Source organism: Siniperca chuatsi, linkage group LG13 (genome assembly GCF_020085105.1).
Source record: "Siniperca chuatsi isolate FFG_IHB_CAS linkage group LG13, ASM2008510v1, whole genome shotgun sequence".
In the NCBI taxonomy this organism is placed as follows: Eukaryota; Metazoa; Chordata; class Actinopteri; order Centrarchiformes; family Sinipercidae; genus Siniperca; species Siniperca chuatsi.
In genome coordinates, this window is record NC_058054.1 from 17,767,376 (window position 1) to 17,781,915 (window position 14,540).

The 14,540-nt window shown below is 41.2% G+C and overlaps 1 protein-coding gene across 3 annotated transcripts in view; it reads right to left on the reverse strand.

Annotated features, from left to right (window-relative positions):
* Positions 1-419: 419 nt before the first annotated feature.
* Positions 420-14,540, reverse strand: part of LOC122886303 (semaphorin-6B-like) — a 33,557-nt gene continuing 19,436 nt past the window's right edge. For all 3 annotated transcript variants that reach the window (XM_044218284.1, XM_044218287.1, XM_044218286.1), the window contains 9 exons: positions 10,754-10,842; positions 10,453-10,670; positions 10,234-10,365; positions 9,777-9,926; positions 9,429-9,605; positions 8,364-8,504; positions 7,502-7,579; positions 5,867-5,928; positions 420-4,445 (listed from right to left, as the gene is read on the reverse strand). In XM_044218284.1, coding sequence (XP_044074219.1) covers positions 3,460-4,445; positions 5,867-5,928; positions 7,502-7,579; positions 8,364-8,504; positions 9,429-9,605; positions 9,777-9,926; positions 10,234-10,365; positions 10,453-10,670; positions 10,754-10,842 — 2,033 coding nt within the window. In that variant the 3' untranslated portion in view covers positions 420-3,459. The remainder of the gene's footprint in view (positions 4,446-5,866; positions 5,929-7,501; positions 7,580-8,363; positions 8,505-9,428; positions 9,606-9,776; positions 9,927-10,233; positions 10,366-10,452; positions 10,671-10,753; positions 10,843-14,540) is intronic.

Here is a 14,540-nt window from a genome sequence, read left to right on the forward strand (position 1 = left end):
GCGCCCGACCTCTCAGCAAAACTATAGTCTGTATGAAGCTCAGCAGCGCAGACAGACAATGTCCAGTCAATGCACAGGCACCCATGAGAGTTCAAGCCTTTCACTTCCTCACAGAGGCTAGAAGAATGAAGGCCAGTGTTCAGCTCCCTCTTGTGGAGAGGAAAGTAAATGCTTGAAAGACTTTCCGCTGCCTCTGCTGGGAAGCTGCTTGCTGAAAAGTTTCAAACTGCAAATCTGATGACAAATATGTCTCATTTACAGAAAATAAACTGCAGTAATGACATACACATTACTTGAGACTGCTGTAAAGTAATAGAATTGCATTTGTAAATGTGTGTATTTGTATGTATATGCGTGAGCACACGTATAATGATATGCATTTATTTCAATGAGTGCATTTAGAGCCACACTCGACAACATTAGCAGTCAATTATATAATGCCATTTAATAGCAGTACCCCAAAGATTGATGGTTATTATAACAGCAGTATCTTAGCAACTGCAAAAACTCAGCAGGCATCAGTCAAATTAGAAGGCTCAGTTCTGGCTGAGATCAGGCCTGCGACTCTACTCTAATAACAGGAAACAGCTGAACTCAGCAGTCAGCCAAAGTCACGTAAATACTGTACATACATCTTATTCACAGCATTATCACCGAGAAAAACAAGAAAATCTCACATTTTACACACAGTCCTGTCTCAGAAGAGCATAAAGGATCCCTCCAAAACCAAACTGATACACTATACCTTCGGGATGATTATTTACACTATTCACAAATGAAACAGAACAGCTCATTTTCAAAATGCAAAAAAAAAGACACGTTTTTGTGCTTTTCCTTATTACTGCACACTACAATGACTCTAAACAAAAAAAGAATGAGTACATTCATTCACTCAGGATGCTGACAAGTATTTTCAAGATCCTCCAGTATGGCAGTCAGTTGGTAATGACAGACAGACAATCACTAGACTACAAAACAAGACAAAAAGCCCAGAATCAGGACGCAACATGAGATACACAGTGTTCCCTCACAGCATTTCAGTCCATTTGAAGGTTTGTTTATGAACTACTTTTAAATCATTATTATAACATATCGGCTATTCTGCAATAAACACAGTTCATGTCATGGTATCAGTGAATACATTACAGTATAATCATAAAGGGCAAGTGTCTGTATTCATTCTTACATATTTACAGTATATAAGTGTGGCATGATGTCTCAAAGTAGTTTATAAACAGACCCTCAATCACTGTTTGAGGAACAGAGGGAGAGAACTGAAAAAATGATTTCAACAGTACAAGCCGACATCTAAATAAAAAAATAAAACATTCAGCATGTAAGGTCAAAGGCATACATATCACAAGTATACTGCAACAAGTGAGTTCTCTGACACCACAGTACACGAGGTGCACTGCTGACTGAAACGGTCTTCATGGCACTTTAAAACAAGTTTCTCTCAGTTTTTTTGCTTCAGTAATCAGGCATCAGTAAATCATTCATATCTTGGTTTTGGCACACAGATGTAAAAAACTCTGGTAATACTTAGCGTCTTGGTGATTTCAATCTTGGAGCAGGTTGATATGAAACTTTTATGAAAACAGATTTTCATACATTAATAGCTATAATGACATGATACATGTTTATTTTTGTTTGCAAGCTAGTGCCTGATGTCATCATTTTTGGAGTTACTGTTTGTCTTACATTATCATTTTATCTAAATCAAAGTTCACTATGTACAGATCAACCATATATTGCTGCTCACTACAAAGTCAGCACAAACCAACATTCATTTGTCCACTACTGACTGCGACTGAGTGAAAATCAAGTCATCTGGTCAGTTATAACAAATTCTGACTTTTTTCGCAGTTGTTGTTAGTGCACCTCATGTCATCAAGTCAAGACTTGCTTTTCGCTTCTGTCTTCTTCATCTTGTCTCTTTTTTTATGACTTCCATCTCCTCGCTTACACACAGAAAAGCCATGTTGTGTTGATCTAAACGCCGACCATTTCATGGCACCGGGCACTTTGATGGGCTGAATATATAGTCCCATTTGCCTGCTGGGAACATTTCCATTACCCCTATTGGCTCTGAGTTAAGCCAGGGGTTTCAGTCATCACCACTGTAACTGTCACTTTGTTCTGTATCACGTCGGTGGGACCATGACCCACTGCAGGCTTAAGGGGAAATTTTGCCCTATAAAACTGGACTGTGTTCTATAATGCAGCATTAATGAATGTGTGTGTGTGTGTGTGTGTGTGTGTGTGTGTGTGCGTGTGCGTGTGTGCGGAAAAACCCTAAGGTGACAGTGAAGGACAAGGTGTTCATATATTGCAGTGCATTTACTTATAAACACTTCTCTCTTGCTTTTCTTTCTTTTGTCCTGCAGTGTCAGTCCAGTGTTCTGGTGCAATCTCCCTAGACGTCCACGTGGAATTACTGGTCATTAAAGAGTACATGGGCTGTAAGGAGGCAAATGAATTGAGCGATGGACGGTTCAGATGCCGTCATTACGGAGAGCAAGAGGTTGGCAGAAATAGTGCTGACATTTCAGTCCTGCACTCTGCTCTCCAAAGATGTGAGTTATGGTCCCATACTCTTATGAGACAGGTTAGAGGCATTTGGCACACACGCCGTGCTTCTCATGTACATAGAATACTAAATACCCTCCCTCACCTGTACAAAAACATGTATGCATCTACTGTATGTGTGCAGCAAAGGGGAAGAGAGAGTGACAAAGATATAGAGAGAAGGATTTTGTTTCCTCATCATCCATTAGATTTGTGTTTACAGTCAGAATGACTTGTCTGATGAGTCACCTACAGCTTCAGATACTTTTACGATGTTTAGAATTTGCAATTTCACTTCAAGTACCTAGTTGGCAATCAGACCAACAGGTAATAGAGTGGAGAACAGATGGGTGGCAGTCTTGTTAATGTTATCCAAGATTGAAAAAGCATCCCACTCCTGCTGCAGTATTTGACCGGCTCTGCAGCCTCAGTTAATCTGCACAGAGAAGGCAGCCTTTAAGTGCCATGTCCATCTTTGTCTCTGTCCACATCCTTTCTGGCCCCCATTCCGCTTTCTTTCTTTCTTTCCCCTCCATCCTCTCTCTTCCCTCTTCCTGCTGCCGCTGAGTAGCAGGAAAGAGAGGCAACTCTGCAATGCAGACACAGCAACAACCTCAGTCCATCTGACCAATTAGTGTGAGCCCGGATACGAGTGGCAGACCCAGCAGCCAGTCATAAAGAGAGACTCATCATGGGGTGTAGGGGTAGGGGGGTCGGTTGCCTGAGAGACTTGACAGAGATCAGAGGGGCAAATAAAGATGTAGGGAAAAGAGAAGGGAAGGGAGAGGGAAATGGACAGAATGAGGAGGAAAGAGAAAGGAGAGATCTATGTAAACAAAACAGAGAGCGCTGGACATGGAAAAGCTCCCGTCCCCCTTATTTTCTCAAGAGTCACTGGCCAGCCTGAGTCCTATCGCTGCAGTTCTTCTTACTCATCAGCTGGCTGAGATCCACCAGCTCGCCCAGCTCCCCTCGCTCCAGGGCCCCTCTCAGCAGGGCTCTGCTTAGCCCGGGGGCGTGTTGCTGGGACACGTAAGCCTGGCCACTGGGAGCGGGCATCGAGGCTGGAGGCAGGGGGACGGGGACCATGCCGTGGCTGCTGAGGATGTATCCTTCTGGGGCTGGCCAGCGCAAAGGCAGCGGCTCGCCATACTCCATGGGGGCACTGGGTGCTGAGACCACCCTCCTGCGCTCAGGCGAGTCCTGGGGGGTCATGGGGTATACATATTCTCCTGCAGACTTCCTGAGAGGGGCTTTGGGCGTCCCCTTCCCTCCTTTTTCTTGCTTGCTCAGGCATACATAGTGCTGGCGTGGTGTGTCATTCCCCCGGCCCTCACCACTGTGTCTCCCGCCTCCCCCCTGCTGGAAGAGTCTGGTCGTCAGGTAGACGGAAGGGGGTATACGGCAGGGTGAACCCAGACCCACAGAGCCTCCCCCCAGGTACGTCTGGCTGGTGTCCCACCCTCCAGAGTTGGAGTCCGACAGTCGTAGGCCTCTGCGTTTCTGCTGGGGCGTGTGCTCCGGGGTTGGCAGGAAACCCGGGTCAAGCTCTCCTGACTTCACCCAGCCGTTGGGCATGACAAACAGGGTTTCCCCGCCCTGAGAGCAGGGGCGCTCCCCGCCTCCCTGCCGTGTCACGCTGAGCACGGAGCCTCCCATCCCGCCTCCGTTACTCAGTAGGCCTCTTTCACGCCGCTGGATAGAGGACTGGGAGGTGTTGCCGTGGCGACGGTTGGTGGGCTTGTGGGCCATGATCCAGCACACGGCGAGGCCGGAGAGCGCTGCCCCGATGGTGAACGCAGAAACTGCAGACGCCACAAGCAGGTTGAGGGAGACCAAGCTCTCCGGTTCAATCAGCAAACTCTGCTGTAGAATTCCTGAAGATTAAGAGACACAATTATGAAGATGACATTTAGTAGAACAGCACAATGGACATCCTCAATGTCTGTCCACAGGGTGCAGTTTAAAATTATTATTATTATTACATATAGTGCTATTCTGCTACTTCTACTTAGTGCTCTTCCCCTCACAAGATATAATGTATCATGATAAATCAATAACTACAATAACACTCATAATTGGTGATCATCGTGTTCAGCATTATATGATGATTATCTTTAAAGGGAGCTTCTCTCCAGTCTGGCCTTGAGGCTCCACAGGCTCCAGGTTCAGAGAGGCCTGCACTTGTCATCAGCACAGCTCAGACCACAGCAGCTGACTCCCCTTTTCTCCTCTCCTCTCCTCACACTTTCCATCATGCAGCCTGGTAGGAGAGTCTCTCCTCGCAACATACCATTACCTCAGTGTTTCCACCCAGCTCTAATCACTCCCATCTGCAGACACAGCAGCACATGCCTGTCCCTGGCTCGGCCTCTGCTGCGCTTTCACAGCTCGGATTAGAGTCTGTCAGGTCTGCAGCCTGGCATTGCTGACTTCTACTGCTATCAGTTTCTGAGAGCAGGATAAAAACTAGATGCCCATGTATCAGTTTAAAACAAATGAGTGTGATGAGGGCTTGGAATGTGCTATGTGCTCTTTTTCTGTTGCCTTTTGGAAATTCACATCTATCTACATTGATTTTTTTTACTTTGAAACTGGCCTAAAACAGGCAGAACAGTTCAGAAAGAATCTGCTGGAAAGGAAATTACTTTTTTTTGGTTTCCACTGACTTTGTGAATTTCAGAGCAGGGTTCAAAGAGGCCCTCTCTGGCGCTGCTGCAGTGACATCTGAGCCTCTCAACAGAAGTGACATCAGTATTTTATGCTAAGCTATTTCCAGCTTGCTCACTGGCTACCCTCAGTCATTCCTCTCTCAGATGTTCAGCTTTGAGAGAACAAAGCCTCGTAACCAGAAGGATGTTGCATTTCCCATCGTGCTGTCTTAGTGGTATTGTCTACCAGCAGTTACACCTCTCACATCCTCCCTAATTAAACTGTTTCACACTGGGAGTGATTTGACCTGTAGGAAGTGAGGCTGAAACAAAAATCCCAGTTCAACTCCCACCTGATTCAGCTCTGACAAAGACACCAAAACACTCTAAGTTGCTAATATCAAGGTTGAATGGATCTTGCTGAGCTGGGAAGGAAATTACATTACACCTTGGATAATTAAAATGTGCTAAATTACGGAAATTGTCACAAAATATTCTCTCACTCCATAGTATCAGGGTTTTTTTTCAGAACAAAATGTTCGGTGACAAGTAGACAGGTGTAATGAGGGATTCAGCCACCAGGCGGCGCCTGCCCTCAGTCCACCGTACACAGCCAGAAGCATCCATGTCATAGTGCTGCAACCTACCATCACAGTCTCCTAGATGGGAGGTGGTGTTTCCATATTCCACATCTTGTTGAAAAGGCAGCCTGCAGTCACACAGAGATCACAGATCAGCAAATCATACTTCAATATTTCTCTTCATATACATATAAATAATCGTGCCCTTAATTCACTATATACAGTTATGTGATCTCTCATGGTGGTGTGTGTCGAATGTTTACAGTCTAACATAACAGAAAAAATTAAGTTATACCTTACTGAAAATAACTCATGAATGTAAAAATTGACTTTTATATGAACATGCTCACATTTACATAGAAAATGGTACAATAATGTGGACATTTGTTGATAGTAATCAATTCAATTGATATGGCACATCCAATGAAATGGAATACATGGTTGATCCCATTATTGATTTTCTCTTTTTGCTTGCCACCCATCAGGGAGGTCAGAGGTCAGGGTCAGCCATACAGGTGGTGATGAGAGATGGAAGTAGCGATTGTGGTAATAGGTACAATGTTTGACTTTGATACAGATACAAGTACTACAACAATTGTGGATATTAATACTTCATGTTATTCATGGGAATATGAATTTATAAGGATAAGGATTATTTTGAAATTATTGTCATTAATTGATCTGTATTTAACACTGTAAATCAAATTAAATATTATATATATACCCACACATCTTTACTGGCTTTGTTGGCTTACAAAATGAAATAAACCTATATATACCTACAAAATAAACATAACATGACCTTTTACATATTCAGAACACTTATTTAATCTACTACATTTAAAATTTATACCATTATTTTACAGCTTTACTTAAACTTCCTAACTAAAATGATTTCAAAAAACGGACGGACAGAGGAACCTGTGCTGTGTCTCAGTGGTTTCTTGTGTCAACAGTCTGTTCATTGGCTCAAACATGACTGTTAAAGTGCAGACAGATCAGAATTGCATTATATAACTATGAGAGCCTCAAAAAAAAAAAAAGAAAACATTTACACTGAACTAATTGATCTTGTTTAATAGGTATGGATACCATATGAGTGGTGGATTCAGTGTATTGCTCATGGATACAGGGTGAATATTCAGAACTAAAGAATATCAATGACTTAACCATGCTTGTTTGTTAACATAATAATGGCTTCGTTTAAGTAACTATATATTATTTACCACAGTGTGCTTGTTTGTTCCTCATTTACTGATCATTTTCTTCTTTATTATATTGTATTTGCCTAGAGTTTGATTTCAATTACTGAGCAACAAGTGTCGCTGTCCACTTCATTTCTGTTTCTTTTGTTTTCTTACATGTCCATATGTCTACTTGAGGTCGCATTGTGGAATAAACAAAAATCTAAAGTCTTGCTTGCAGACACAGGGGCTTGAATTCACATCTCTCAAAGTACAAGAACACTCTGCCATCATTTTATAGCATTTATTCTCCTTATTTTACTTTAAGTGAAATATGAATTAGCTTCATTAGCTTTCCATGTACAGCATACGGGAATGTTGCAACTTCACCAATAAAACTCTCTCCACATACTGTAACTTGTCCTGAGTTTTTCAGGCAGCAGGTCTGCAGAGGTGGGAAACTCTTCACAAGCTGGCGTGTGTGGTGTGTTTGTGTGTGTGTGTGTAATGTCCTCACCGTGTGCCTGGTCTCAGGAAGGAGCAGGTGCTGCCTCTGGTCCAGCCACAGTATGGGTCCCTGGAGGCTAGACAACTCCTGCATAAACACACACACACACACACACACACACACACACACACACACACACACACACACCAATGAAAATAAAAAGTTAAGAAATACTGACCTGATTCTCACAGTGGACATTTTGACAATTTTAGCTGGAAACTCTCCCTGAGAAACTAACTTAGAGAAAGTTATCTATCAAACCTAGGAACAAGTGCTACAACTATGAATTTAGCAGGGAAGTTAGCTAGCTTACTGTCTAGTCTACTGTCTATTCCTCTTCATATACAGCAGTTACACATATCGTTTGCTACTTGTTCTCAGTTTCCTATATCCAAGTGTGATATATAGCTGCTGTGGGACTCAGGTTCACAGTGCGGAGTCCTACTTCAAAAGATCTTCCCATTTGTGCAGCAATAAACAAATGCCTTCTTGGTATTCATAATGAATCATCTATTTTATTACAAGCTTAGATCAAGACGATCTTTAAGCCTCTCGTGTCAAGTTAAATACTATTTCCCCAAATAAATATTAAACCAAACAAGTTAGCTGTAGTTCGACAAATACACATGCCATCTGTCCCTTGCTGATTGAAACAATGGCAGAATTTTATATTTTATATTTTTTATTGGGACAACTGCACTAATAGGGAGTGAGAGCACAGGGTCAAAAGAAAAGTTGGCCATTGGTAATTTTTAGTACCTTGACTAATGGCCACTGCTACAGTCAAACTAACTTAATTATCAGCCAAAGAAACGTTGAGGGAAAGGAAAATACTCTCCGAGAAAACAACAGGTGACAGCGTGTCACTTACTTCATGCAGCGTGAGTGCAGGTGGCAGCGAGATGTGGGCACTCGGACCAGACAGGAGGGGAAGGCCAGCAGCAGAGTGTGGCTGGTCCGGTCCAGTGACAGAGACAAAAGCTGACGAGCCTGAGGAGAGTCCTCACCACACCTGCAGACACAGTGAGACACAGGAGCATGAAGACAGGAGGCAGAGGGTAAGGAGCCAGCAGAGGGAGGTCAATGTACTCTTTTTGGCCTCAAATCAATCTGTGACACGGTCAAAGGCTTCATCTGTTGGTACTTGAAGGCAGACAGCCCCGTGCCCTAACCCTAATATGAATGGTCACAACATCAGCATACTAGAGTTTTATCTAGGCCTACACAGACATGAAGCGAAAATCCCTATTTCACTGCTACCATTTTTTGATGGTCAGGTCTTTTACAGTAACACAAGACAATAATTAAATCTAAGTTGATACAAAAGGTTGATGACAATCAAAACAGGAATAGTTTGTATAAATTATCACCAATTCAACAACAAACAAGATACTTATTTTCATCGTTAAGTCAAATAGAGCTGAAACATTTAGTTGATCAGTCAGTTGAACTATTTTGGTAATATTTTGATTGAAGTTAAAATGCCAAATATTCTAAATGTGCACATTTTATGCATTTATTTGTTATATATGATAGTTTACTGAATATCTTTGGGTTTTTGACTCTGGACAGTTGTAATGTGCATTTTTCATTATTTTTGACATTTTTTGGACTAAACGGTTATTATTATTTGAGTGAATAAGTGTCACATAATCGATAAAAAAGAATGAAAAACCATAAAACTGTAAAATCAAACTCCTTAACTATATATGTGAATATACCTGTATAAGCTGAGTAGGCTTTTACTCTAAGCTGCACTTCAAAAAATTTTAACTCAGATATTTAAAATATGTGTAACTAAACACAGTTCTTGGGTGAAAAGCACTCTCCAGTTCTCAAATGGAGGCAGGCAACATGAGACCTGATCTACCTAGAGCATGCCAAAATGTATAATTTATTGGAGATCAAGGACAAATATGTCCTGACTCCTACTCACTTCTCTGGGTTGAATCCTTCCACCTCCTCCAGAAACACACTGCTGTGGGAGACAGAATCTCCAATGGGAATCATCAGAAACTTGAGGATGGTTCCTCGAGTCGAGCCCAGGAACAAGACTGTACGGTTCTTATGGGGACCAGCCTCTGTGTCCACCACCATGGATGTCAGCTGGTATCTAGATAGATACACAGATAGTGAAAATACGTATTTTCAAAGTAGATCAATAAAAAACATTTCCCATTCTACCTACAAGCTATGATGCATATTTTCAGATTTATGCCTCCCTTTTTCATGCCATAAAAAGTTCTGCATGGGCGCTATAAAACAACTGAGTCAGTATTTGTACCTGCCCATAGTCTTGACCACCCAGGGTCTGTGCCCCAGTAGTGGAACGGTCTCGTCCATCAGTGGGTGGGTCTTCACAAAGTTCAGCACCTCATCCGGCAGCGTGGTAGAGGAGCTAAATCTGGATCCCTGCACTGCACATCCCCCTGGTCTGCAGACGAAGAAAGAAACAGAAGCAGAGAAATTGAGGGTTGAAGAATAGATAGATAGGAAAGAGAGAGCAATAGAAGTCCAATGAGAGCAAGAAGAAAAGAGCCAGAGGAGTTCTTTATGTGGCTGCTGTAGGCTGTATTAGAATATTTGCTGAATAGTAGTGAAGTTGCTGTGTGATTGACAGTTGGAGCATAGCAGGGGAGTAAGTAGACTATATGTGAGACAGATGCTCAAGACAGCAGCACTGCAGTATTCTGCCCAAGTTCTGCTCACATACACTTTGCATAACAATTCCATAACAATACCTGGGTTTGGGCACTGCCTCGTCCGGTACGGGAGTCCAAATAGACTCAGGGGATTTCTGCTCTTTAAACCGGCCCTCAAAGACATGAGCGAGCTGCTGCATGTCAAACACACACACCGCAGAGCCAGGGATGCTAGCAGAGACAGAGAAAAGAAGACAGTGATGAGAAAAAAAATTGTGTTTGTGCTTCTTTGTGTACATGTTGTGTGTGTCTCGGTACCTGTTTGGTGGCGTGGAGAAGAGACCCAGGATGACGTCTCGTCCCTGCATGTGGATGATGTTGCTTGTGGCGTGTAAGAGGTTGAAGTAAAAATGTGAATCTCCCGGGACGGAGCAGTTGAGCCGTGCCTTCAGGAATGTGGTCCACTGTTTCTCAAGGACGCGCTGAGAGCCACCCAGGTCTGCCTTACACACGCGAGCCACACGGGACACCATCACCTGGAGTACAATGAGCGAGGTTTTGTAAAATGGATAATAGAATAGAAGAAGAAGAAAGGGGGAGAAAGAAAGAATGCGAGCACCTTCTCTAGATGATGAAATTCCATGGCCATCTCTCTGAAGAAGAAATAAATATGAGGCCCCCACTCCATGGAGCTCACAAAGTAGGGCTCTGAAAGATAATATAAGAAAAACACTGTTAGACAAACACGCACACTCACACACACATATAGAACAGCAGCGATGCAGTGCTGAAGGCCAAGCGTAACACTCCACAGTCCTTGAAATGACGCTGTAATAATACAACACATCAACATGGACTGCTTCTGTCCACCGGCCTTGCTCATTAAATATTCATGTCCTGTTTAATTTATCATCATGGACAAGAGGATTCATATTATTTATAATTTATTCATCCAGCACTGTTCCAGCTCTGACCTGTCCCGGCTTGTTTTTTTCTCCATGGAAAACAGGCTCAACTGTGCAGTCGAACACTTGTTAAAACCCTGAATCTGTAGAGTCCAACTAACCTCAATACATCACTCTGTCTGAGTGTGTTCCACTTATAATGAATGTATTAAATGCAGGCCTAATCATCTTTGGTTTCCCTGAATGTAGCTTATTATTTAGCCCCCAGAATCATTTTAAGCCACTCATGAAAAGACAGACACAGCCATTTAATTTTCTTTTAGTAAACGATAAAAGATAATAGTGATGTTTCTATGGAAAGCCAAGTGGACCATAAACATCTCAGAAATGTAGTGTACCATCCAACAAGCACGTTACAAAAACACCTGCCGAGGGCTAGCCAATTAATACAATTAACCCCTTGGTGAGGCTACAATTGTCACCTGTGCAAGGCTACAATTGTCACTTGCAGAGGAAATGTGAGGGGAGACATCAGTGGAGAGAGTGAAACCTGTGATCAAAGACCAAGGTACCTTTGAACCGTACAGGCAGAAACTAGAAACACAACAAAAAGCACAAATTCAGCTCAATTTCTTGTTCCGTTCTTACTGACAAAACAAATTTACCACTCAATGTTTTGTTTTCATTGGTGGGTGGCCTTCAGTGCCCCCTTGCTTCTCATTGGCTAGTGTGCTCTATAAAATATGTTTGCGCTGTGCTCTACTTCTTTGCCTTTAGACAGTGCAATGTCAAAACAAATATATATATGTATATATATATACATATATATATACACACACGTAGAAAAAAGCTTTAAATCTGTACTTTGTCCTGTTTGAGTCCTTTATTCTTGAAGATACACACAATTATAAATGTGTCTAATTTAACGCTATTACACAGTTTTGTGTAATAGCATTAGATATGCTTCCAGTTTCAGCAAGAGAAAATTAGTCAAAGTTTATGATTGTTCCTCACTTGTTCTGTATTTATTTGATGTTAAAGGCCCTAATTAAAATTTAACTGTTAAAGGCCTTTTCCTAATCAGCTTTATTCAGGTAATTCAGGTTGCTAGTGTGCACTATCAATTATGTTTGCGGTGTACTTTTCAAAATAAAGGTTCTACCTCTTTGTCTTTAGACAGTACAATGTCAACACAAATATATATATATATATATATATATATATATATATATATATATATATATATATATATATATATATATATATATAGGCAGACAGACGAAGCTAGGTTAAATGAAATTATCTGATCCATAACTGCACTATAACCTTACAGTATAATTTTCATTTACTTTTGCATTACTTGCACCATGTTTACCTCACATGTAGGCCACTGTATGTACAGTATAAAAAAGTCCCCTGCTTTTTATTTTATGTTACTGTTTACAAGTATTGTATTGTTGATAAGTATGTTTCTTTGCTTTTTATCTTGACTTAAATGCTCTAAGCTGCTGTAACAGAAAAAAATCCTGCTGGAATTAATAAAGTACTCTATCTATCTTGTACTGGCGGCTATGATGGCCTTTAGCCTTTATGATTATAATTGAATAATAATTTACTATTACGCTCTTACTGAGAGGTGCCACACGTAATTTTGTTTTCTGACCTAAATGTTTTTCATATTCATTTTCAAATGTTCTGTTGTTGATGCATGGATTATAAAGTAATGCAACAGCATTTTATTGCATTGCCTATTCATGTGCAGCTGAGTGACCCTAATGCATCATGTCTTTTATTTTAAGTTTTCTTCAGGATGTACTTTGGACAGTAAAGTCTGTTCTCAATAATTACAAAGATGAATGGCATGGAACTGACAGGAAGCGTACCAAAAGTAGTTACAAAAAATTACCAGCAGGTGTCGCACAGTGTGAACCTCCTCATCAATAGGTTTGTACATTCAATGTCTCAAAAAATAAATACAAATGTGGATATTTTTACAGCTAGACAAAAACAACATCAACAACAAAAAACAGGCAGGCATCTATAGACAGGTGTTTATGCAGTGAATAATCTACAGAGCCAATGAGCATCATATGAAGCATCAACTACTGTGCAGTAAATCTGTTTGGGACATCTCATCCAGGTAGTATCAGTTAGAATCAAGCTCTCACTGGATTATAGCCTCCATCAGCTGTGATCAGGTGGAGCCAATTGATAACTGGCAAAACACACTCAATGTGAGATTCATCCTACCTGATAATGGTCTAGTAAAAAGAACTTCCTAGTTTTCATGTCTGCTCAAGCAGACTGACTACATCCCTACTTATTAAGTACTTATCTGATTAAGAAAAAAGGGGGGCAGTGGACCTTTGTAGCCCATATATTATCATTTAGCATGATTCTGTAGCTGCTATCCATCTATACCTTACCTGATGTGATTTTGAAATTCAGTGAAGAAATAATATCTTGTATGTGTATAAAATAAAAGTAAAATTATCTGTACGTTTGCCTGTGTTCCAACAAATATTTAAATATACAATTGACACACATATTCAAATAGTATTTTTAATTTATTCGAAAGTGAACATCAAACATATCTGCAACTAGTGCCATGGCAGCCCCCTCCATGCACAGAAATACATTACCTGAATAAAGCTGATTATGAAAAGGCCTTTAACATCAAATAAATACAGAACAAGTGAGGAACAATCATAAACTTTGACTAATTTTCTCTTGCTGAAACTGGAAGCATATCTAATGCTATTACACAAAACTGTGTAATAGTGTTAAATTAGACACATTTATAATTGTGTGTATCTTCAACAATAAAGGACTCAAACAGGAGAAAGTACAGATTTAAAGCTTTTTTCTATATATATTTGTTTTGACATTGCACTGTCTAAAGGCAAAGAAGTAGAGCACAGCGCAAACATATTTTATAGAGCACACTAGCCAATGAGAAGCAAGGGGGCACTGAAGGCCACCCACCAATGAAAACAAAACATTGAGTGGTAAATTTGTTTTGTCAGTAAGAACGGAACAAGAAATTGAGCTGAATTTGTACTTTTTGTTGTGTTTCTGGTTTCTGCCTGCACGGTTCAAACGTACCTTGGTCTTTGATCACAGGTTTCACTCTCTCCACTGATGTCTCCCCTCACATTTCCCCAATACAGAAAGCTCAGTGTTAGCGCACTGACCTTCAGTGTTGGGGACTGAGGTTTGAGTCCCACATTAGGAAGTTATTTCTTTGCGCTACAATGGCCCCCTTGGCGAGGCTGCAATTGTTGCCTCGGCAGGTGACAATTCTAGCCTTGCCTGGCTGACATTGTAGCCTGCTGAGGGGTTCATTGTAGCCTCGGCAGGTGTTTTTGTAACGTGCCTGTTGGATGGTGCACTACATTTCTGTGATGTTTATGGTCCACTTGGCTTTCTATAGATTTCTGTTATTTGCTTCCTGATTGTCTATTTAAGGTGTCTGGCTCTGGAGGGTCATTTATGTGTCTG